At 47.5% G+C, this 22659-nt stretch overlaps 1 protein-coding gene across 3 annotated transcripts in view; it reads right to left on the minus strand.

Annotated features, from left to right (window-relative positions):
* The window catches only part of TMEM154 (transmembrane protein 154), a 316513-nt gene that overhangs the window by 190112 nt on the left and 103742 nt on the right, over positions 1-22659 (minus strand). For all 3 annotated transcript variants that reach the window (XM_078676932.1, XM_078676931.1, XM_078676934.1), the window contains exon 4: positions 6872-6957. In XM_078676932.1, coding sequence (XP_078533058.1) covers positions 6872-6957 — 86 coding nt within the window. The remainder of the gene's footprint in view (positions 1-6871; positions 6958-22659) is intronic.

The raw sequence follows: 22659 nt of genomic DNA on the forward strand, positions 1-22659 counted from the left end.
GGGGTGCCAGAGGTCATTTTAGGGTTCAGGGTGGGTATGGGTTTTGGGATGCCAGGGGGGTGATTTTAGGGTTCAGGATGGTAATGGGTTTTGGGGTGCCAGGGGGTAATTTTAGGGTGTGGGGTGGGTATGGGTCTTGGGGTGCGGGGTGGATAATTTTAGGGATCTGTATGGGTTTTGGGGTGCCAGGGGTACTTTTAGGGTTCAGGGCGGGTATGGGTTTTAGGGTGTGAGGGGGTTAATGTTAGGGTTCAGCGTAGGTATGTGTTTTGGTGTGTCAGGGGTAATTTTAAGATTCAGGGTGAGTATGGGTTTTGGGGGGCAAGGGTGTAATTTTAGGGATCACTGCGGGTATGGGTTTTGGGGTGCCAGGGGTCATTTTAGGGTTCAGGGTGGGTATGGGTTTTGGGGTGCCAGGGGTAATTTAAGGGTTCAGGGCGGGTATGGGCTTTGGGGCTCCAGGGGGGTGATTTTAGGGTTCAGGGTGGTAATGGGTTTTGGGGTGCCAGGGGGTAATTTTAGGGTGTGGGGTGAGTATGGGTTTTGGGGTGCCAGGGGGGGATAATTTTAGGGATCAGGATGGGTATGGGTTTTGGGGTGCCGGGGGTAATTTTAGAGTTCAGGGCGGGTATGGGTTTTAAGGTGTGAGGGGGCATTAACCGATCCTGATTATCTGCCATTTTAGCTCCGCCCCATTGATTAACATTAGCCACGCCCCTTCTTTTGCCATGTTAGCCCCCCCCGAAATGAAGACCTAGTTGCGCCCCTGGTATCGGGGCACCCAAACGTTGAGGAGAGATGTGTGCAGGGAATATGTGAGAAGGAGTGACAGACCTTGACTTCGGTATCACAAACTGTAGCTAATCAAAGATGCGAATTTTGAGAGTAGAATGCATTCATGTTTCAATAAGCTTGCTTTCGAAATATTCAGGAATGTTGAAAATAAATACAGTGAGTGCAGCCTGCAGTACCCTTCGCCTTTTTTTTACACTATTCTAAGTAATATTGATCTTCCACCACTCGTTCCACTGATTTGACATTTGTTGCTAGCACAGATTTGAAATATTTTCCATATATTTTCATTCACGTTTTGTTAGAAGACTTTTTGTTAGAAGACTCATAAATCAATTGCAGTAAAGAAGTATCTGAAGTACATTTCCCTCAAGGGAAGAACATGTTTCCACAGGTGCATACTGAATAGTGAAAGCTGACAGGTAAGACAAGTGAATAGGAGGCTTTACTTCTCTTAAAGCCAGCAGTCCTCCACGGGCTGTAGTCTGACATGGCTGGTTCTACTACTTTTGAAACTGAACCCCCTGCTGCAGGCTCTGAGACTGGTTTCCTGAATATTCGTAGATAAATTATAGCAATAGAAAGAATCCTATCTACTCCTATTGATAAAACTGGCTGTGATGTGCTAGAGAAAATACTCTTTGGCTTGTGGGATTAGGGCACACATGAGCCCAATGAACATGTCTTTAGTACAGTACACTGTTTAGTTTCTTTCAATGGAACAGAATAATGTAGTCAAGTCATGAGAATTCATGACCAAAAGGGCAGAACTCAAAGGAATAATATTTTCATTTTTATCAATAAAGAATTAGTCTAGTCCAACCCTATGTTGAAAAGTTGGAAACGTTCCTTAACACCAAGAATTCATTGGTGTTCCTACTGAGGAGAGCTTAGCAGTGCCTGATCGCTTGCCACTACCATGGAAGTAATATGACACCAGGCATTATGAGACTCCTTAATTATAAGGACTTGGATAAGATTTTGATGGCCACCAGAGAGCAGATAAATATTAAGCCAAATGGATCAAGTGCATGTGCGACCTATCCATAACCTCCAAATACAGGACCTTGGACATGTTTAAGTAAAGATACTCTTGATGAACTGACTTCTCTAAGTAACCAAACGCTATCACTATTCTTCAGTACATTATGATATGCGGGGTGAGAGGCTGTGGGGGAGGTTTGACTAGTTAATTCTATTTATACACTGTACCAGGAGTCATGTTTGGGTGTATCCACAAGGGAAAATTCAAATAGGAAACAGATTTGACATGTGACCTCATACAGCCCGGTAAGAACGGATTTGTTTATTTTACTGAATGTGGGACATTAACTAATACTATATAGGTTCTCCACCAGGAGTTTTATTACACAGTCCAAAGTGACCTACCTGACTGCGTTTGGTGTTTTTTTGCATCTGGTACGGAGACGCCCAGTTCCTCTGCACTTTTGAGAAAAGTTTGCCAATTACAACCCCGTTCTAGGGAATAATCTCACCCTTGATCATAAAGCTGTGCTCCTGACACAACAACCAAAGAGTTCAAGACTCTGGCGAGATTTGTGTATTTAACACTAGTGCTGGCCAAGAGGTGAAGAGAGTACAGGTGATGAGGTGCAATCTACCTAATAAAGCATGGTTCAAGAATAAGGCAATGTGTATAAATAATGTAAATATTTGCTATGAACATATGAACTTCATGTCTTGTAAAGAAGAGCGCCGATGACAATGATTATGTCGGAAGTAGGCTATGGGCGTCCATTATGTAGAATATGATTGACTTGGTATATTTGTCATCAATTTGTGGCTTGCCTATGTATTGATTATTTCCAATGCATGAACCTTTGTCCTCATCTGACCACTACATTTTGTGTAACAATATAATCATTTTCTGTTTACAACCATGATCGGAATGAAGCTTATAAAAATAGAACAAACAAAATGAGAGGATGAATGAGGGAGTGAGTCAGTAAGTGAGAAGGAATGACTCCAGCACATTGTGGTATCTTGATGCTGCAGAGCTTTCATTCCACGTTATGTGTCTAAGTAAGAAGTGTGACCCGACTGAGTTTGGAAGTGTTACACAGGTTGTACTGTATGTGAGCGCCCACTCCCCACTCAGGCCACCAGAGGACTCAAAGTGCAACTTCAGTCCTAAGTGAATCAACAACTGGTGTGGACCAGGCAGTGCTTCACTTAGAGACCTCTGGAGGTCGTAAGTGAAATATGCATCTTATTCATTCTTTCAATAGGATGGTATGTGTTCCTAATGGTTCTTTTTTTCATTCTTCAAATCCTCCTAAGGAATGGATGTGAGGCAACCAACACTCTTCATGCTAGTCTTTTCTCATGGGGGTTTATATCATGAGACCCTTAGGCTTGCCTGTCTGCTCACGGTACTTCTGATAAGGAAAATTTCCCAGGAGGGAGACACTTTAGTAAGGCGTAGCGATCACCTTTCCATTGTACATCCTGAAACTTAGGGAGTATTCTTACTTCTGTCTGAATGTACATCTGGATTGTTGTTGTGAATTGTTTGTTTCTTTCCTAAGGCTTCTTGTGCTCAGGGTACAGCAACTTCGCTGACCTTGAATTGCTAATTCTCTCATTGGTCATACCAGAGTGTTCATTCTTTCTCCACAGTGTTTTCATTTACAGTATGCCGAATGTGCTAATGGTTCCTGCTACGGCTTCCACACTCCAGCCCTAATCCTGTGAATCATACCCGGGAGTCATGCTTATGAGGGAATGGCATTTTCGCAGAAGGAGAATCCTAGCCAGCATCTAGCAACAGTTACCACCATGCATGTAAGAATGAAGCACCCCTCTGTGATTTATATACTTATTTATGTAAGTATGTAACCACTTTTGAATGAAATTGGTTGCACTTTTCAATCAATAAGTTGTGCTCACTGTGGGTAATCGTCCCTGAATTGAGGGACTCTCTGTTGGCCTCATTTAATTGCTTTGAATGGATGGAAGGCACATTAACAGAACTTTACACATACAATTGTGTGTGTGTGTGTGTGGGGGGGGGGTGGCATCTAATCTCTGCCCAAGACAAGGAATAGGCAGACCTTTCCTGGAAATTTTCTGTGCACCACAGGTTCAGTACAAAGTGCTGCAATACCTGGTAGGTGCCACCAAACATTTTTCTATAGTGCTTTTTCTCACACCAACTGACTACAGCATTGCAGGGTACGTAGGATCTAGAAACATCACACTAGAAAACTCAGTGAAGTTGGACCATGCATGTACTCTCGCCATCCCCCAGTGCAGTTAGGCCTCTGTTTATACCCATCTTCCCCGACTCCTTCCTTCCCCATCTTTTGCATCCTCCGCATCCATCTTCGCACTGCCCAGTCTACTTGGATATCCTTTTCTGTATAGCACTCCCTTGCTCTCTAAGGTTCATGCTGCATAGATACACATAGATACATGATTTCACAAATCTTAACAGATAAGGATAGGTAAAGGCATATTACAAACCAATGTTTGCAGTTCCGAGAAAGTCAACGTTTGAATAAATTTAACTTTATTATAAAATTGTGTGTTGAAATGTAATTCTTGAGAACATTTTTCATCTGACCATTTTTTTCATGTAACGCCAACTCTATGTGCTTATTGAATGATGTACCTATCCATGGGTTTTTGCAGGTGCCCTTGTTGTTCTTCTCTATCTTCCTATTCGATTTCACCCATGTGGTGGTGGAGTTTCACCCTGTCCTGCTTCTGTTTAATATCTCATAGCCTGAGAGAATTCCTCTCAATTGAAATTTCAAATTAGAAGATCCACACACTTTTGCTGGTTTTGAAGAATGAGAGATCTCAGATCATCCTTAGATGTATACTTTTGGCGCTCATCACAGGTCCTTTTTTGTGAAGGGTGTTCACCAATTTCTAAAGTGCTAGACTTTAATGGATTGTAGCACACTATTCTGGCCCATTAGTCATGGGTTGCAGGCAACCTATACTACTAGTTCAATCATGGGTTCCACTACCAAATTCCAGTCACACTTTTCAAGCCTTTCAATCATCGTTTCCAAGTTCAGTGGATTCAGTAATTGTCAAAAGTGAACTCAGAGATAACTTAAGCATCAAATGAAGAGCTAGCTAACATTATTACCATTAATATAAATGGGGTGACCCAGAAAAAGTCACAGGACCTGGGTATCAATTAGTACAGACAAAAATGGTCCTAGACGTTGGTTCTACAAATTGGTTGTTAATAATTAATAACACAAGTATTTCTCTTCATGCGATTAAATCCTGCAATGGAAAACAGAAAGAAAGATAGAACAATAGCCCAAAATGATTTAAATAAACCAAGATGACCATATGTATGTTTTGAGCTGATCCAACAATGTAATATTTGTTGCAGCACGAATTCTCATTGATTTATAAACACAATTTTAAGTAGAGTGCAAGAGGAGTGATAAAGGCAAGTGCTCGTGTGAAAAAGGACCAAGAGGGTCCAAGAAACGTAATGGGAACACAACGGTTTCTTTGATCTAGTAACAATTCTAAGGTTTTAGAAATCCTTAGCATATGGAATGGGCCTGCCCCATAACAGTCCGTCAGAAATTATTCCTTGTTCTGCCGTGTCACAATGGGAATTCATCTGTGACCTTGCTTGGGGGAAGGGAGTACCAAGGGTGCAGGCCAACGTCTAGGACCATTTTTGTCTGTACTGGCTAACATTATTAGACACCAGAGAGAAGGCAAAATACCAACACTGATTTTTTTCTACAACTCATCACCGAACGTCACAAAGAGAAACTGTGCCTTGAAGCACATCACTCACAAATATGTAGTAAGGTTCAAAGTAGCATCTTGTATTGCTTTTTGGAGTTGGGTTGACATAATATCTACCCCTTGATTGCATTACCCCCTGACTGAAAGGCTTTTTCCATGGGAGGGCGCAGATCACCCATGAACACTCATGCAGTAACTTATCTCACAATCCCTTTTAGCTACTCTAGGATAATCCCCTGAGACTTCCCTTTTCCCCTGTGTTTTCTCTATCTATTTTTTTGTTTTTAGGCCTGCAAAATACTTTTTTATGATAAAAATGTAAGTTTACTAGTTGGTGGATTGGTTGATTGGGGATGGATGTTGGGGTATTAACTTGCAACAGATTAACGTTATTCTTATGACTCACTGAATTCCTTCTGTGAACGAGCCTATGACTAGGGATACCAACAGTACATGCTGTAATAGCAGAAAGTGCTTTGACCCTCTTGCATGTCACAACTGACTCCCAACTGGACCATGTTAATGCTGAATATGCCCTTCTGTGTTAAATGACAAACCTTCTACAAAAGGAGTTGAATACAAAAATGCACCGTGGAGCAAATTAGGGCAAACAAAAAACATACTATCCAGGGCAGTTGGTAATTTTGCACATGTTTTTCCAAAGGATACATTGGAGCAATGGAAATAAAGCCTCATGCATGCTTTGATATTTAGGTATGTTTGCATTCTCTAACCAGACTTTGTCGATGAGAAACCAGTAATTCTGATTTATGCAGTATTAAGAAAGGTTGAAAATCCACATTTCCAGCCTTCAGTTTGGACTGAATTTCCCTGTACTACCTTATATTGTGTTACATCCTTCTCTTGGCAAATTTGTATTGCTTGATCAGCCACTTCTTTCACTATCATCTCCTCCAAGAAAGATGTTCTTAAAGAGGCCGAGAAAAGACCTGAGCTATCTCTTTATGTGGGGTATTGACCATAGATCCAGGAGGGACAAACATATGTCATGATACCCGGTGACCCAATAAACGGATTCCATTAAAGTTCATTGTATGCAGTAGCGGCTCCTGGAGGGAGTGCTGCGGGCGGTGAGGCAGGGTGGAAAAGGGGCAGGGTTGGGGGTAGTAAACTCCAGCATAAATAAATAAAACTAGTTAAATTGCACATTAAAGGAGCCACCACTGATTGTATGTAAACTTACTCTTGGTCGCTATATGCAAAATCTGGCATGGATCTGGCTCTCCGGCACCTACGTTCTAGACCCCTGCTTTTTACATATATGAAATAATACAATAAATGAAGATGCTGACATGCTACCACATACCATTCTTGTTTAGACTGTTCATCCATTCATCAAGCTCCTCCATTTCTATCTCCATGACAGATGGCAGGTCATCTTCGAAGATAGGGCTGCAGTAAAAACAGGAAATCAGAATGAAAAAGATTGGATCTCACTGACCCTTCACACGCCACCTAAGATGCAGTAACTTCAGGCACACGCGGGTCAATTTAGGCCCTCCCATTTAGGTTTGACAGATCCAAACTCAGGCTTACTTGAGGTTTGAGTCCAAGAGAGGCTGCACTAAAGGTAGAAATGGCATGAGCTGTTTCTTAGTGACCACACCATTAAACATGTCCATTGAGTACTCTGGAAGTGCATCAACCGCCATAATAACAAGGAAGAATTAGGTGGCACCTTCCTGTCTCTCCTCCACCTCCAGAGGTGGGAAAGAGAGAAAACAACATCATTTGTGAAGTCTGGCTATAATTTACAAGTACACTTTTTGATTTAAAATTGAACCACCTTAAAAAAGTTAGAAATGTATTTTCTTTTTTTAATATTTCTTTTTATTGAAAATATAAAACAGCAAGGTAAAGAATATATTACACAAAATGTCAATTCAAATGAGGAAGGAATAGTCATTACAAATGAAATCAGCAATCCATATACTAAAGGGGAAGGGGGGAGGACAAAAGGAAAATCAATACACATATAAATAGGCAGTCAGAATGCGAGATCAGGGGAAAGGTGGGACATCAGTGTTATTTACAATAGGCGGTGCACAAATATCTCCACGGTAGGTATTCCAGGGTCCCCATATTCTACACCACTTCCAGGGCCGACCCCGGGCCAAATACACCGTTTTTTCTCAGAACATGCACCAGTCCATATTTTCCTTCCATAATGCAACTGTAGGTGGCTTTTGGGATCCCCACAATTGAGCTATATCGTGCTTGGCGATCATGGCTCCTAGAGTTGCCCATTGTGTCTGGGCTACGTTATAATCCGTGGGTTTCCAGACATTCAATAGACATCGCCTAGCCTCTGGTAAGATGGCAATTCCCGTTACTTCCTTCATCACATCATATACCCCACTCCATTAGGCGGCAACCTCACGACATTCCCAAATAATATGAAGAAATGTCCCCATCTGGCCGCATCCTCGCCTGCACAAACCCTCTTCAGAAAAGCCCATGTGCACCAATCGGGGGCCCGTGACATATACCCTGTGAAGAATCTTAAGTTGAACCAGTCTGAGTCGAGCTGGTATCGCAACCTCCTTGGGAGAGGAGATCGCAGATTGCTAGTCCTCGTCATCCAGTTCAAGGCCGTCACGAGTCCACAAGTCACGAAGATGCAAAAGGAGATCCGACCTATCATTTATTAGTTTTTTATAGACTAAGGAATAGTACTATCGGGTACATGACCATCTAACAATCTATCTTCGAGCGGGGACGACTCCGGAATTACCTCCCCCACAGGAAAAAACGATCGCAAAGCATGTCGAACTTGAACGTAACGAAAGTACTCTGAGTCAGCTAGTTCATACTCCTTCTTTAGCAGTTCAAACGATTTAATCTGGCCCTTCACCCAGAGGTCTCCCACCTTACTGATACCGATGAGATCCCACTTATCAAATCCCTTGGTCTTCCACAGTTTACCCAGTTTATCAGAGCCAAAGAGCGGGGTCGCCCGAGTCAAGTTGTCTTTCCACCCCATCAAACTAGTTGCATCCCTCCACAGATGCACTGCCGTCTTGGTAGGTCCCGACAAGTCCTTAATCACCGATCTAGAATATAGTGCCCTGTAGAAGTTACCCCAGGTAACAGCCACCTATCCATTGCAAAGGCAGGGTTCAATTCGGGACCATACGTAGCATGATTGATGGCTCCAAATTGAGACGCCCAATAGTAAAGTTTTATATCAGGGAGAGCGATACCCCCGTCATACCATGGGAGCGTCAATTTCGCAAGCGCAATACGAGGTCTACCATCCCAAATCAACTTCCTTTGAAGGCCCTCAACTGCACGGAAATAGCTGGCCGGAACTTCATCAAGAGTGTTTTGAAGTGCATAGAGAAAACGAGGAAGAGACATCATTTTAAAGAGAGCCACACGACCCAACGGTGAAAGCGGAAGCTTACGCCAACCTGCAACATCTTGTTTCAATCTAGACAAGGGAGGGAGGAGGTTATGCTCATAACGAGCCGTGGGGTCCAATGAAATGTAGATACCGAGGTATTTAAACCCTGTGTGTGCTATCTGGATGGTACAATTATTTGGGAGAAGTGGGACATCGCCAGAAAGTACGTAAAGATAGGACTTGGTCCAGTTAATGATTAAACCCGAGTTTCTGCCGAATGAATTCAGAACATCGCACAATACTATCAGGGATTTCCGGGGCGCAGTCAAATACAATAAGATATCATCTGCATAAAGCGAGATGCGATCTTCAAACTCCGGGGCCCACCGAATACCCTTCATCGAGGGCTCCCACCGGATCCACGCGGCGAGGGGTTCAAGAGCTAGCGCAAACAAGAGCGGTGATAGTGGACAACCCTGATGAGTTTCCCTCCCAAGACCAAACGGAGCCGAGACTCGGCCATTCACAACAATTTGCGCAAGGGGGTCCTCGTAGAGCAGCCGCACCCAGCCGATAAAACCGGGTCCAAACCCAAACTTAGCCAACGCGGCCCATTAATACGGCCATTCCACAGTATCGAAAGCCATCGTGGCATCCAACGACGCCAAGATGGCCGGCTCACGCAGCGTTGCAGCTCTCGCGAGAACACCGTGCGGTCGCCTAAGATTCAGGGCAGTGTTTCTATGCGGGATAAAACCTGATTGATCTGGATGTATCAAGTCTCTAATTACCGTGATCAGTGGGTTCGCCAATACTTTCGCAAGGATCTTAGGTTCCGCATTTAAAAGGGATGTTAGATCTGGGGGTCTCTAGTTGGCAGAGGTAGGTACCACTGTCCAAATAGGGACCCTTGCTTCTAGTCAGGGCAAGGAGATAACCCTCTGAGATAACCCCTGCTCACCCTCTAGGTAGCTTGGCACGAGCAGTCTAGGCTAACCAGAGGCAATGCGTAAAGTATTTGTACCAACACTCACAGTAACACAGTGAAAACACCACAAACTGACTCCACAACAGTTTAGAAAAATAAAGGTATTTTTAATCTAAACTACACAAGACCAAAACGACAAAAATCCAACATACACATTTCAAGAATATGGTTTCAAAAAGAGTTCTTAAGGTTGCGTTAGAATTCTCTACGTTGCGATAGAATTCTCTACTGATGCGTGAAAAGTTCACAGTTGCGTCACGTTTACTCACAGTACCTTTTAGTTGCAACAAAGTTCCAAAAGCAGAAGCTGGTGCGGTGGAAAACAAGCGATGCGTTGCTCCTGAGACCCTGGGGAGGCGATGCGACAGCCCCGCTGCAGCAGAGGGCGTGTTGCGATGAATCCGGTGTGTATGGGGAGGAAGGCCACTTGTATGGATTCCGGTGCGTAGGTTCCGTAGGAAGTCTGTTCTTGCAAAGGCATGATGCGACGATCTCGTAGGGGCTGCGACGAACTCCGGGGCGACGATGCGCGGTCCAGCGGTGATCCTCTCTCTCGCAGCTCCTCGATGCGTTGATTCTGCGACGATGCTCGCAGCGACGTGATGCGGTCCGCAAGCAAGCGGTGCGGCGTTCTCACCCAGCGACGACAGGCTCTGCGACGATACTCGCAGCGATGTTCGATTCTCCCGCACCGGTCTGGTGCGTCACGCAAACAAAGGATGCGACGTCTCTGGCAGAGGCGTCAGGCGCTGCGACGATCTCGACCTCCGTAGCGGCGGGAAACTTCTCGCACTGTCGGGGATGCGCTCCGCAAGCGAGCGATGCAACACTTTTCAAGTTCAAAAGTCACTCAAGCTCAGTTTCAAGCTTCCCAGCTCAGGTACAACTTCCAGAGGCCCCACAACTGGATCAAGCACTCTAGGAAGGACAGAACTCTCTCAGCAGAGTTCAGGGAAGCTGGGGGTGAAGTCCATTTGTTCCTGGGACTTCAAAACAGGGAGCCAGCTCTTCTCAGGCCCTTGGAGATTCCTTCAAGACAGGGGACACAGCTCAGCAGCAAAGTCCTTCCCCTCTCCTTGGCAGCAAAGCAACAGGTCAGTCCAGCAGAGCAACAGCAGGACAATCTTCCTTCTTCAGTTTCAGCTTTCTCCTTGGCAGAGGTTCCTTCTTGATTTCCAGGATGATCTAATTTTCTGTTGTCAGGGGTCCTGTACTTATACCCCTAAAGTCTTTGTTCTCTTGGTGCATGTGGGCCCTGAGCCCGGTCTGAACCAGTTCTGGGTGTTTCCTGAGTACTTTGTTTTGCTGGCTTCTGACTTCCTTTCAGAGTGAGGGGCAGGGTCCTCAGCCGCCCAGCAGGGGGGTGGAGCCAGCATTGTGGAGGGCAGGCACAGCCCTATTCAGCCCAGGTGCTAACTACTCCAGTTGCAAATGCAGTCATTCAGCCTAGTGCTGACTCATCCAGGGGAATTCCCTCCTGGGGAATTCCACAGCCCCTGTCACTCTCAAACCAGACAGTCCATACACAAACAGGCCCAGGCACACAGAAGGGTCAGACAAGAGAACAGCAACTTTCTAAAAGTGCTGTTCTCAAACACAGGATTTAAAAACAACCTTTCCTAAAAGATGTGTTATTAAATTCTGAGTTCAGGGATACTAGATACTTATGTCCTATCTTGTTCCTATGGGAAGAAATGCTGTTAACCACTGTAGCCAGCATCCCCCATGTTAACCTATGGAGCAAGATAGCCTTACAGTAGTGAAAAACGAAAATGGCTGCCATTCACTACCAGAGCATGTCACCTGCACTAGTACATGCTCTACCTTTTACATACACTGCACCCTGCCCAGGGGGGGTACCTTGGGCCTTCCATAGGGGTGACTGATGTGCCCAAAAAGGGAAGGGTTAGGCCTGGTCAGTGGGGACACTGACCAGGAGGACATGGCAGTTCTAAACTGCACACAGGCTCTGCAGTGTCAGGCCTGAGACATTATTTTAGGGCTACTCCTGTGGGTGGCACAATCGGTGCTGCAGGCCCACTAGTAGCATTTGTCATCACCAGCCCTGGCACACCCAGTGCACTCTACTAGGGACTTCATGGTGATACAAATATGCCAAACATGTATATCCAATCAGAATAGCAATTTACATAGAGAGCATATGCACTTTAGCACTGATCAGCAGTGGTAAAGTGCGCAGAGTCCTATTGCCAACAGCCACGGGTCAGGAAAAATAAGGGAGGAAGAAGCAAAACGTTTGGGGATGACCCTGCAAGAAGGGCCAGTTCCAACACAACCCCCTTCCAGCCTAAAGCCAGGGTAGACCAAACGATACCTCGATGGGATTCCCTGCTTAAGGCGATAGAACACGGAAACTGGCCCACACAGCAGAGCAGACCTGTTCTACGCCGTCCTAAACCCAGTTGGATCACTCTATCCATACTCTCAGAGTCCACCATGTTAATCCATGTGGAAACCTTCTCCTCACCTGTGGACACCACCTGTGCGGCACCTAGCCTTAATTTCCTCACAGGTGTGTCCCAACAGACCGACAGCAAGCCACAGTGACCACCAACAGTGATCGGGGATGAGACCCAGGCCTCATGCCTCTCAGGGCGCTCAAACCTCTGTGGCGTCAGAGGGTGGGGGACAGTAGCCCCAGGTGCTTGGCACCCTTTGTCCACTCCCTCTCTTGTCAGGTCAGGTCTGACACTCTGGCACTGACCCACCAGTCCTGGACCTGTATCCAGCGGCTGGACAGGAGGCTGCGATGGGCTTCCCCACACCCGGTCCTCCTCTTCCTTGGGGCTCTGTACCCTCCCACCTGGAGCGGTACCCCCTTCTAGAATAGCCAGGGCACCTGTGGCAGGTGTCCCGCACCATTCATCCACCAGTTCAGGGGTGCTATCCTGCAACTGGTTTTCCAGGTCAGGGGGGATATCCCGGGCCTGGCCCTCAAATCTAGGCTCCCAAGCCTCCAGGTCAGACAACACCTGAACCTGGCTTCCCCACCCAGGGACTAACCCCTGCAGTGAAACACTTGCCTGGCGCACCAGGACTTCACTCACTGAGGTGCCTATACTGGTAGACAGTACCCACCTGGCCAACACAACGGTGTGGCCCAGCCCACCCCCAGGGTGAGACTCCAGCCCTCCTTCCAGGGGCAACCCTGTCCACCAAGACAACCAAGAACACAACTTTCCTACCAGTTCAGGACCTCCCTCTAGCAACTGGTCTCCCAACCGGGGGTTTAACCCCTCAGGTTGTACCGGGGTCAGGGGCGAGGGCTCCCTCCCTCTACACCCCCTTCCAGAGCGCTGCACCCTCCCTACTGGAGGGGTACCCCTGGGAACCATATTGGTCAGGACACTGGTTACAGATGTCCTTCCTTCCAGGTCAGGCAAATCCTGAACCTGATCTCCCAACCCAGGGACCAAAACCTGCGGTTGTGCATTTGCCTGGACACCAGGACTTCTGGGGACTCACATAGTACCCCCTTGAGGGTGACACACAACTCATGTGTCCTGTGACAGTCTGCCTGGCGCAGATCTCCCGACCCCTGTCCACCTTACAGCGCGGGAAGATCCCCCAGGACAGAAGTGAGGTCACCATGGTCACTCACTGGGGACTCCGCCCTTCCGACTGGTCCCTGACCCACTTGTTCTCCCACTGTGGACTCCTTCCCCCTCTCACCCCTCAGTCTGGACTTCTGTACCCTCCCAAATGGAGCGGCACTGCCAGACACCAGAACCGATGGAGGCCTGGTTACAGGCACTCCCCGTTCACCAGACACTAGGAGATCCTCCTCAAATGGCCTACAAGTACAGTCTAGGTCCCCAACCTGGTGTTCCCTTAAGGAACCCTCCAGGCCCTGAGACTGGGTTTCGGGCACCATGGGACACACCGTCCCACGCTCATTCCTTCTCCGCTGAGTCTGGACATGAGCCCCTACACCCCTCCCACTACACTGGGACCTAACTGGGCTACACTGAACCTCTTCCACCTCACAGGTCTGGAAGATATCTAAGCCACTCCTTTTGGGATCACTCCCCAATGCCTCTTCAGACCCTTTGGAATCCACCAAGAGGTCTGCCTCCAATGCAAGCTCTCTGGGGTCAGAGAACTCACACTCCACCGGGTGTTGGCATAGCTCTGGAAAACAGGGACTTAAAATATGCTCTCCAACAAATGAATCACACAGCCCCCCACAGTTGTTAACCAAGCTACCCTTTGCCTCACCCTCCAGTGCCTCACACAAGTACCCCACACCACTCTCCTGAGACTGGCAAGACAGTATCTGACTGTCTCTGTCACACAACCCACACTCTTCTGGCTGGTCTTCACATACACACACCAAGGTTTCTACCATGGGGGAACCCCTCTCCCTGTACCTCTCATCTAGAGTCAGTAGAGTGTCCCTCCCACCACTAGGAATATGGTCCCCTGTGCCAGTCCCCCAATCTAATTCAGGGACACTGCACTCCAATGGAACTACATCATAAACCTGAACCCCCTGGTGTATGTCGACCCCCTCCCTCAAGTCAGGCGCCACATCTCTGGGTGTTTGTACCTTTCTCTCAGCACTAGATATCATAAACATGCTGCCACCATCTGAGCTGGACTCCACCTCCAACTCAGCAAAGCTCCTTCCTTGAGCATCCCATTTTTCTTTCTGGGCTAAGGCCCACCGGATCATACCTTCCTTATTTAGCCGGTCTAATTCTCTGCACCTTTGCTCAGCAGCAAGGAGCCACTCATCTTTCTCTTCCTCACTGTCAGAGAAGTCCTCCTACTCAGAATCATATGCTAATGTTGCTTCCCAAATTCTGGCTTCATGGGAATACAGGCATGCCTCAAGATCCCTCCTTGTGGAACCTTTCTTCACGGGCAGCCCCCTCTTCTTGCAAAAGGCTTTTATCTCCTCTTCTGTGTAGATGCACAGGTGGAAAAAGTTGACTTCCATTTTGGCAGGATTTTACAGGTGCAACATTAGCCAGAGTCTCAATATCCAAAAAATACTTTCAGGAGGACACCGGAAAAAACAAACAGTATGTGGTGGCGTAGTGGTCTGCACTCACTAGTGATGTACACCAATTACTGTGGGTCTAGTACAAATATAAGTTCAAATCCCACCGCCTGACCACCAATGTTAGATCTGGGGGTCTCTAGTTGGCAGAGGTAGGTACCACTGTCCAAATAGGGACCCTTGCTTCTAGTCAGGGCAAGGAGATAACCCTCTGAGATAACCCCTGCTCACCCTCTAGGTAGCTTGGCACGAGCAGTCTAGGCTAACCAGAGGCAATGCGTAAAGTATTTGTACCAACACTCACAGTAACACAGTGAAAACACCACAAACTGACTCCACAACAGTTTAGAAAAATAAAGGTATTTTTAATCTAAACTACACAAGACCAAAACGACAAAAATCCAACATACACAGTTCAAGAATATGGTTTCAAAAAGAGTTCTTAAAGTTGCGTTAGAATTCTCTACGTTGCGATAGAATTCTCTACTGATGCGTGAAAAGTTCACAGTTGCGTCACGTTTACTCACAGTACCTTTTAGTTGCAACAAAGTTCCAAAAGTAGAAGCTGGTGCGGTGGAAAACAAGCGATGCGTTGCTCCTGAGACCCTGGGGAGGCGATGCGACAGCCCCGCTGCAGCAGCGGGCGTGTTGCGACGAATCCGGTCTGTATGGGGAGGAAGGCCACTTGTATGGATTCCGGTGCATAGGTTCCGTAGGAAGTCTGTTCTCGCAAAGGCACGATGCGACGATCTCGTAGGGGCTGCGACGATCTCCGGGGCAACGATGCGCGGTCCAGCGGTGATCCTCTCTCTCGCAGCTCCTCGATGCGTTGATTCTGCGACGATGCTCGCAGCGACGTGATGCGGTCCGCAAGCAAGCGGTGCGGCGTTCTCACCCAGCGACGACAGGCTCTGCGACGATACTCGCAGCGATGTTCGATTCTCCCGCACCGGTCTGGTGCGTCACGCAAACGAAGGATGCGGTGTCTCTGCGACGATCTCGACCTCCGTAGCGGCGTGAAACTTCTCGCACTGTCGGGGATGCGCTCCGCAAGCGAGCGATGCAACACTTTTCAAGTTCAAAAGTCACTCAAGCTCAGTTTCAAGCTTCCCAGCTCAGGTACAACTTCCAGAGGCCCCACAACTGGATCAAGCACTCTAGGAAGGATAGAACTCTCTCAGCAGAGTTCAGGGAAGCTGGGGGTGAAGTCCTTTTGTTCCTGGGACTTCAAAACAGGGAGCCAGCTCTTCTCAGGCCCTTGGAGATTCCTTCAAGACAGGGGACACAGCTCAGCAGCAAAGTCCTTCCCCTCTCCTTGGCAGCAAAGCAACAGGTCAGTCCAGCAGAGCAACAGCAGGACAATCTTCCTTCTTCAGTTTCAGCTTTCTCCTTGGCAGAGGTTCCTTCTTGATTTCCAGGATGATCTAATTTTCTGTTGTCAGGGGTCCTGTACTTATACCCCTAAAGTCTTTGTTCTCTTGGTGCATGTGGGCCCTGAGCCCGGTCTGAACCAGTTCTGGGTGTTTCCTGAGTACTTTGTTTTGCTGGCTTCTGACTTCCTTTCAGAGTGAGGGGCAGGGTTCTCAGCCGCCCAGCAGGCGGGTGGAGCCAGCATTGTGGAAGGCAGGCACAGCCCTATTCAGCCCAGGTGCTAACTCCTCCCACTACTCCAGTTGCAAATGCAGTCATTCAGCCTAGTGCTGACTCATCCAGGGGAATTCCCTCCTGGGGAATTCCCCAGCCCCTGTCACTCTCAAACCAGACAGTCCATACACAAACAGGCCCAGGCACACAGAAGGGTCAGACAAGAGAACAGCAACTTTCTAAAAATGCTGTTCTCAAACACAGGATTTAAAAACAACCTTTCCTAAAAGATGTGTTATTAAATTCTGAGTTCAGGGATACTAGATACTTATGTCCTATCTTGTTCCTATGGGAAGAAATGCTGTTAACCACTGTAGCCAGCATCCCCCATGTTAACCTATGGAGCAAGATAGCCTTACAGTAGTGAAAAACGAAAATGGCTGCCATTCACTACCAGAGCATGTCACCTGCACTAGTACATGCTCTACCTTTTACATACACTGCACCCTGCCCAGGGGGGTACCTTGGGCCTTCCATAGGGGTGAATGATGTGCCCAAAAAGGGAAGGGTTAGGCCTGGTCAGTGGGGACACTGACCAGGAGGACATGGCAGTTCTAAACTGCACACAGGCACTGCAGTGTCAGGCCTGAGACATTATTTTAGGGCTACTCCTGTGGGTGGCACAATCGGTGCTGCAGGCCCACTAGTAGCATTTGTCATCACCAGCCCTGGCACACCCAGTGCACTCTACTAGGGACTTCATGGTGATACAAATATGCCAAACATGTATATCCAATCAGAATAGCAATTTACATAGAGAGCATATGCACTTTAGCACTGATCAGCAGTGGTAAAGTGCGCAGAATCCTATTGCCAACAGCCACGGGTCAGGAAAAATAAGGGAGGAAGAAGCAAAATGTTTGGGGATGACCCTGCAAGAAGGGCCAGTTCCAACAAGGGATATAGGTCGATACAACGCACACTTATCTCTCGGCTTCCCTTCCTTATGAATCACCACAATAGTCGCTAAACGCTGGTCACGGGGGAGAGAGCCACATTCCCGAGACTCCAGAAACATATCCCGGAGATAGGGAGCCATCTTGTCAGGGCGCAACTTGTAAAGTTCGATAGGCAGGCCATTGGGACCCATTACTTTCCCCGAACTCAAGGAACGAATCACAATCGCCACTTCATCAGGTGTTATAGCGGCGTCCATTTGGTCTCTATCAATATCAGAGAGACTCGGTAAAGCAATATCTCGCAATAATAGACTTGAGTCCTCCTCCGGTCTGTCAGACACAGAGGAGTACACTGATTTGAAGTGATCTGCAAAACACTGAACTATCTCCTTAGGGTCAGAGATCCAAACACCAGCATCTGTCTCAATCACAGGCACCTCCCGATTAGCTCGATCTTTCTTGTCCAGCCACGCAATCAATTTACCTGCTTTGTTGCCCACATCATACAGACGTCCCTGCTGTTCCCTACTCATAGCCTTAGCCGTGTCGGTAACCAATGTCCTGTACTCAAGTTGTTTGAGTCGCAGAACATGGGTCTTAGCACGGGTGACCCCCCGCTCCAGGTCAAGCTCCATGTCAGCGATCTCTGTTTCAAGCCTAACCACCTCCTCATCTCTCCGTTTCTTAGCACCCGCTATCAACGACAGGGCCTGACCCCTAAGGACGGTCTTGAAAGCCTCCCAAAGCGATACCGCTGATGAAACAGAACCCTCATTTTCCAGAAAATACAGTTCAAGAGATTTAACCAGGGCAGCGCGAGTTGTAGGGTTTCGGAAATACCAAGGATTAATTGGGGCAACCCGTCCCTGGGACCCGGAATCTAAATCCATCCGCAGCCATAGTGGAGAGTGATCTGAAATTCCCCGAGCTAAATGCTTGACCTCAGTGACAGAAGGAGCCTGCGCAGCCGGTACCAAAACATAGTCGATCCTGGAGAGGCTACCGTGAGCGCCCGAATGAAACGTATACTGCTGTTGAGTAGGATGTAACAACCTCCAACAATCTATTAGACTCAAAGTGTCAAGGAATCCCTGGAGCCAGTTCTGTGAACCCTTTAGATCTCTGGGCGGGTGTCCATCGGCCACCCCGGAAACCATTGCGTTAAAATCACCGCCCAGAAGCAGTGACCCCTCAGGGAGAGCCAGAACGATCCGCCCCAAGTCCGCAAAAGTAGTTGATTGCAGGCCAGGGGGGACATATACCGAGACCAGAGAGAGGGTGCGGCCCTCCCATCTTCCCGTAAGAGCGACGTAGTGCCCTCTATCATCAAGAACAATGGAGTCAATCTCCAGTGGGAGAGAATTCTTAATGAGGATTCCAACCCCTCTAGAGCCGGAGGAAAACCCAGCATGCGCAACCAGGCGATAACCCCTCCTATTCATAGCATGACAAGTATTACCAATCAAGTGCGTCTCTTGAAGAAGGACCACATCAGGGGAGAGACGTTTCAACAGTTGCAACACCACCCCACGTTTTATCCTATCCCCCAGCCCATTCACATTCCAACTCTTTAGTTTCAGCCCTCTACCCCCCATCCCGAAGAAGAAAGAAAATCCAACCCCAGTAAGAACTCAACACCTCGATGAAACGATTTAAGGATACAGTACCTTGCAAGAGAACATACACACACCCCAACTGAACCTCCCATCCCCCCCAACATCCCGTTACAAAGCCCTGCACCCCTGCGTTAGACTAAAAAGCCACCCAAACTTGCAGTGTGCCTGTCGCCCCCACATTTAACTTAACCAAAAAAAGACCCTCAGAGGAGGAAAAAAGACCCACCAAAAGCCCCTCAACCCCCCAAATGTACATTAAATCACATATCAGGATTATCGAACCACAGTCCAAGGTCCACGAAAATATCCCAGGAACCAAGCAACCGGCGACTATTCTTGTTCCGCCTGTCCGCCCTCTGCTCCGCCAGAATGCTCCTCCGATGGATGTTGATTAGGTAGAGTGTCTAGCCAGTTGGCCACCACCTCTGGGTGATCAAAAAAATAAGTTCGCTCAGCATGTTCAATCCTCAACTTGGCCGGGAACAGCATGGCATATTTGAGTCCCATATCACGCAGTCTTCGTTTCACCCCCAGGAAACTGAGTCGCTGCTTCTGGACAGATTGGGTGTAGTCCGGGTAGAAGCTAATATTTGTGTTTTCGAACTTTGTAGGTCCACCCAACCGTGAGGCCGGCAGGATAGCGTCTCTATCACGAAAATTAAAAATTCTCGCAATAATAGGCAGCGGTGGGGCACCTAGCTTCGGTTTGCCACCCGGAACTCTGTGATCCCATTCCACTGTAAAGAACTTACTCAATCCTTTAGGTGCGAGGTGTCCAACAATAAGGTTCTCAACAAAAAGGTCAGCTGCAGGATCCTCCGCCTTCTCCGGGACACCAATAATACGAACATTGTTCCTCCTGGCCCCCCCTTCATAATCCTCCAGACGACGTGTGAGGAGATCACTAGTGGTCTTTAGGTGACGGACCTCAGTCTGTAGGTCAGCGACATCACCCGTCAGACTAGAAGTCTTGATATCCAGTGATTTGACCTTCTCATTAGTTTTTGCCAGGTCCGTGCGGATCAGGTTGACATCTATCGCCACAGTATCGAGCTTATGGGCGAGAGTCTCCATGTGTTGCCCTAATGAGGATTTAATCCCATCAATGGCGGCCATGACATCTTGTAGGGTCAGTTCATTGGCTGGAGTAGGTGGATCTCTAGTGTCCTCCTGCGACCTACCAGATCCGCCGGGAGATCCCTTAGCTTGGGCATATTGATCCATGATGTTAGTCTGGATATAGCCACCCCGCCGAGTGGTCTTGAAGTTTCTGCTTTTCGCCCTCTGGTTTCCCCGTCATTGCGGGTGATAAGTTAACTGAAACAGGAGAGACGAGTCAGGAAGATGGCGGCCCCTGGTCTCCTCGGGCGGAGGCAGCCCCAGCCAGGGGGCACAGGCCAAATGTCCTCCGGATTCGGCAAGTCGATGAGAAATCACACTTGTGGGTGTCGCTGGGCGGCCGTCTTCAGGCTCAGGGGTGGGCACGGTTCCAGTCACAGCTTCCCCTGAAAGCAAAACTGAAAGTGAAAGCAACCGGACCGGACGTCCCAGCCCCCTCAAGCCGATGTTGTTCAACTACGACACGGGCACCATGCCAACTCCACAGCCGGGCATCACGGAGATGTAGGCCGCAATCTTCAAATCGCCGTAACTCCGGCTCCCAGGGTTCGATTCAAAATCTGAAAGCAAATTTCACCTCAGTCGTGGTTCGCCTCCAAGAAGACATCAATGAGGGACAGGATAAACAACAGGATAGATGCGGGAGGGTGCGAGGGTCTCAGTAGCCCTAAGCTCACGCGGCCATCTTGGTTGCGCGCTAAGCTCCTCCTCCTAGAAATGTATTTTCAATGTACAAAGTACAGCGGCATAGAATTATAATCATATATGACATGGCTTTCATGTGTGTCACCAGTTTTTCCCTTGCTTTGACACCCTGTATGCGCTTTGTGCCTTCAAAGTCTTTGTTTTATCTCATCTTTAGCGACATATTTTAGTTTCATTTTTTCTAGTTTTTTTAGTTCCGTTATAAGCACCAGAATTCAAAGAGTGATAAGGGTTGAATGAGTTATTAATGCCTACAACGGGTCAGTATGGTGTGTAGGGGTGGGGGCGGATTTTACACTGGGGAGCAGCAGTGGACTGACGGATGGAGGAATGCTGTGCAAGGAAGCGTCTGTGCAGAAGAGGAGGATGGGGGTGCAGCAAGAAGAGACATGTGGCATTCTGCGAATGTGAGCATCTCTTGTTAGAAGGGAGTGACAATGGGCACTGGCCTCGTTTGAATTGTGAGATACAGCAATAATCAGTCAGGTGGGCCTCTCAGCCCGCTGAACCTCGGTGCTACTGCACCTGCTGCACCAATGTTGTGTTCTTTTGCACATACAACGAACATCCATGGACGTCATTTAGAGGTCGCAGTTGCGACCCCTGGCTTGCTCCTCGCAAATCCTGGAACTGCTTTTGTATCCTCTGGCCTCTGAGGTGACAACATTTGTGTTGAAAATACAGGGGCGACTCCACACCTCTCACTTTCTGCCCATTATTCATTGTACTACTAGTGACTAATGTTCTATTATTCACTATTAGTGTAATAAAAGTTAGCACAATTATCTGGAATGTGACCTCTGGTGGCAGTTGAGGTAGGTAAAAATGCTTTAAATATATACTGTGTGTGTGTGCTTGCGGGTGAGAGTGTGCGTATGTGGGTGAGAGAGAGCGTGTTTATGTATAAGCATGTGTGTACGAGTGAAAGTGAAAGAGAGTAAGTGACAGGTAGTGAGGGAGAATCCGTGAGATCATGTGTCAGCAAGCAAGTATGAGTGATTCAGAATGAGTGAGAATGAGGGAGTGTAATTAAGAGTGTCTGCAGGTGAGTAAGTGAGAATGAATAAGAATAAGTGTAATGGAATGTTAAGAGATTATAACTGATCCCCGCTTCATAATGCTGTTGTCATTGAGCTCTGTTGGGGTTGGTCCACTCTGTTATTCTGCATACTGCAGCAGGTCTCAAGCGACTCCCTTACCCCTCCTTTGCTTAAGTTGTCCTTATTTTGTTGTGCCCTATGTCTGCAGTTTGGCCTATGTTATACCATGTCTAGAATGCCTAAAAGACAGTTCAGTGGTGAGACTCTAACATAGATACATCCCCTATACAGACACTGTCACAAGTCTTCTCTCAGTATCCTATTGAATGGCTCACCTGTTTACACTGTGCTGTACTTGATATTGCATCACTTGAAGGCAGTTATGCATGGTGTCTATGCATTGTTCATGTTGTATGTTTAAAATGAGAAAATGTGAATTAAAAAAATTAAACAAAAAAAGGGAGTATAACTGACATCGAGTGTAAGTGTGACTGAATGAGTTAGAGTGAGTGCACATGAGCGTGAGTGATTGAGTGAGTGAGTGAATGTGAGTGGGAGTGAGCAGGTGGTGTTATACTTGCAAGCCTGTCATTGGCCCTCACATACTGAAGGTAATTCTTGTCTCATAGAGACTCCTGTGGCAAAATACAGATGCTGGCAAGGCCATTCCTAGCATGACAGACACATAGAACAAAACGCTGGCACTGACAC

The sequence above is a fragment of the Lissotriton helveticus genome, chromosome 2_1 (genome assembly GCF_964261635.1).
Source record: "Lissotriton helveticus chromosome 2_1, aLisHel1.1, whole genome shotgun sequence".
Classification (NCBI taxonomy): Eukaryota; Metazoa; Chordata; class Amphibia; order Caudata; family Salamandridae; genus Lissotriton; species Lissotriton helveticus.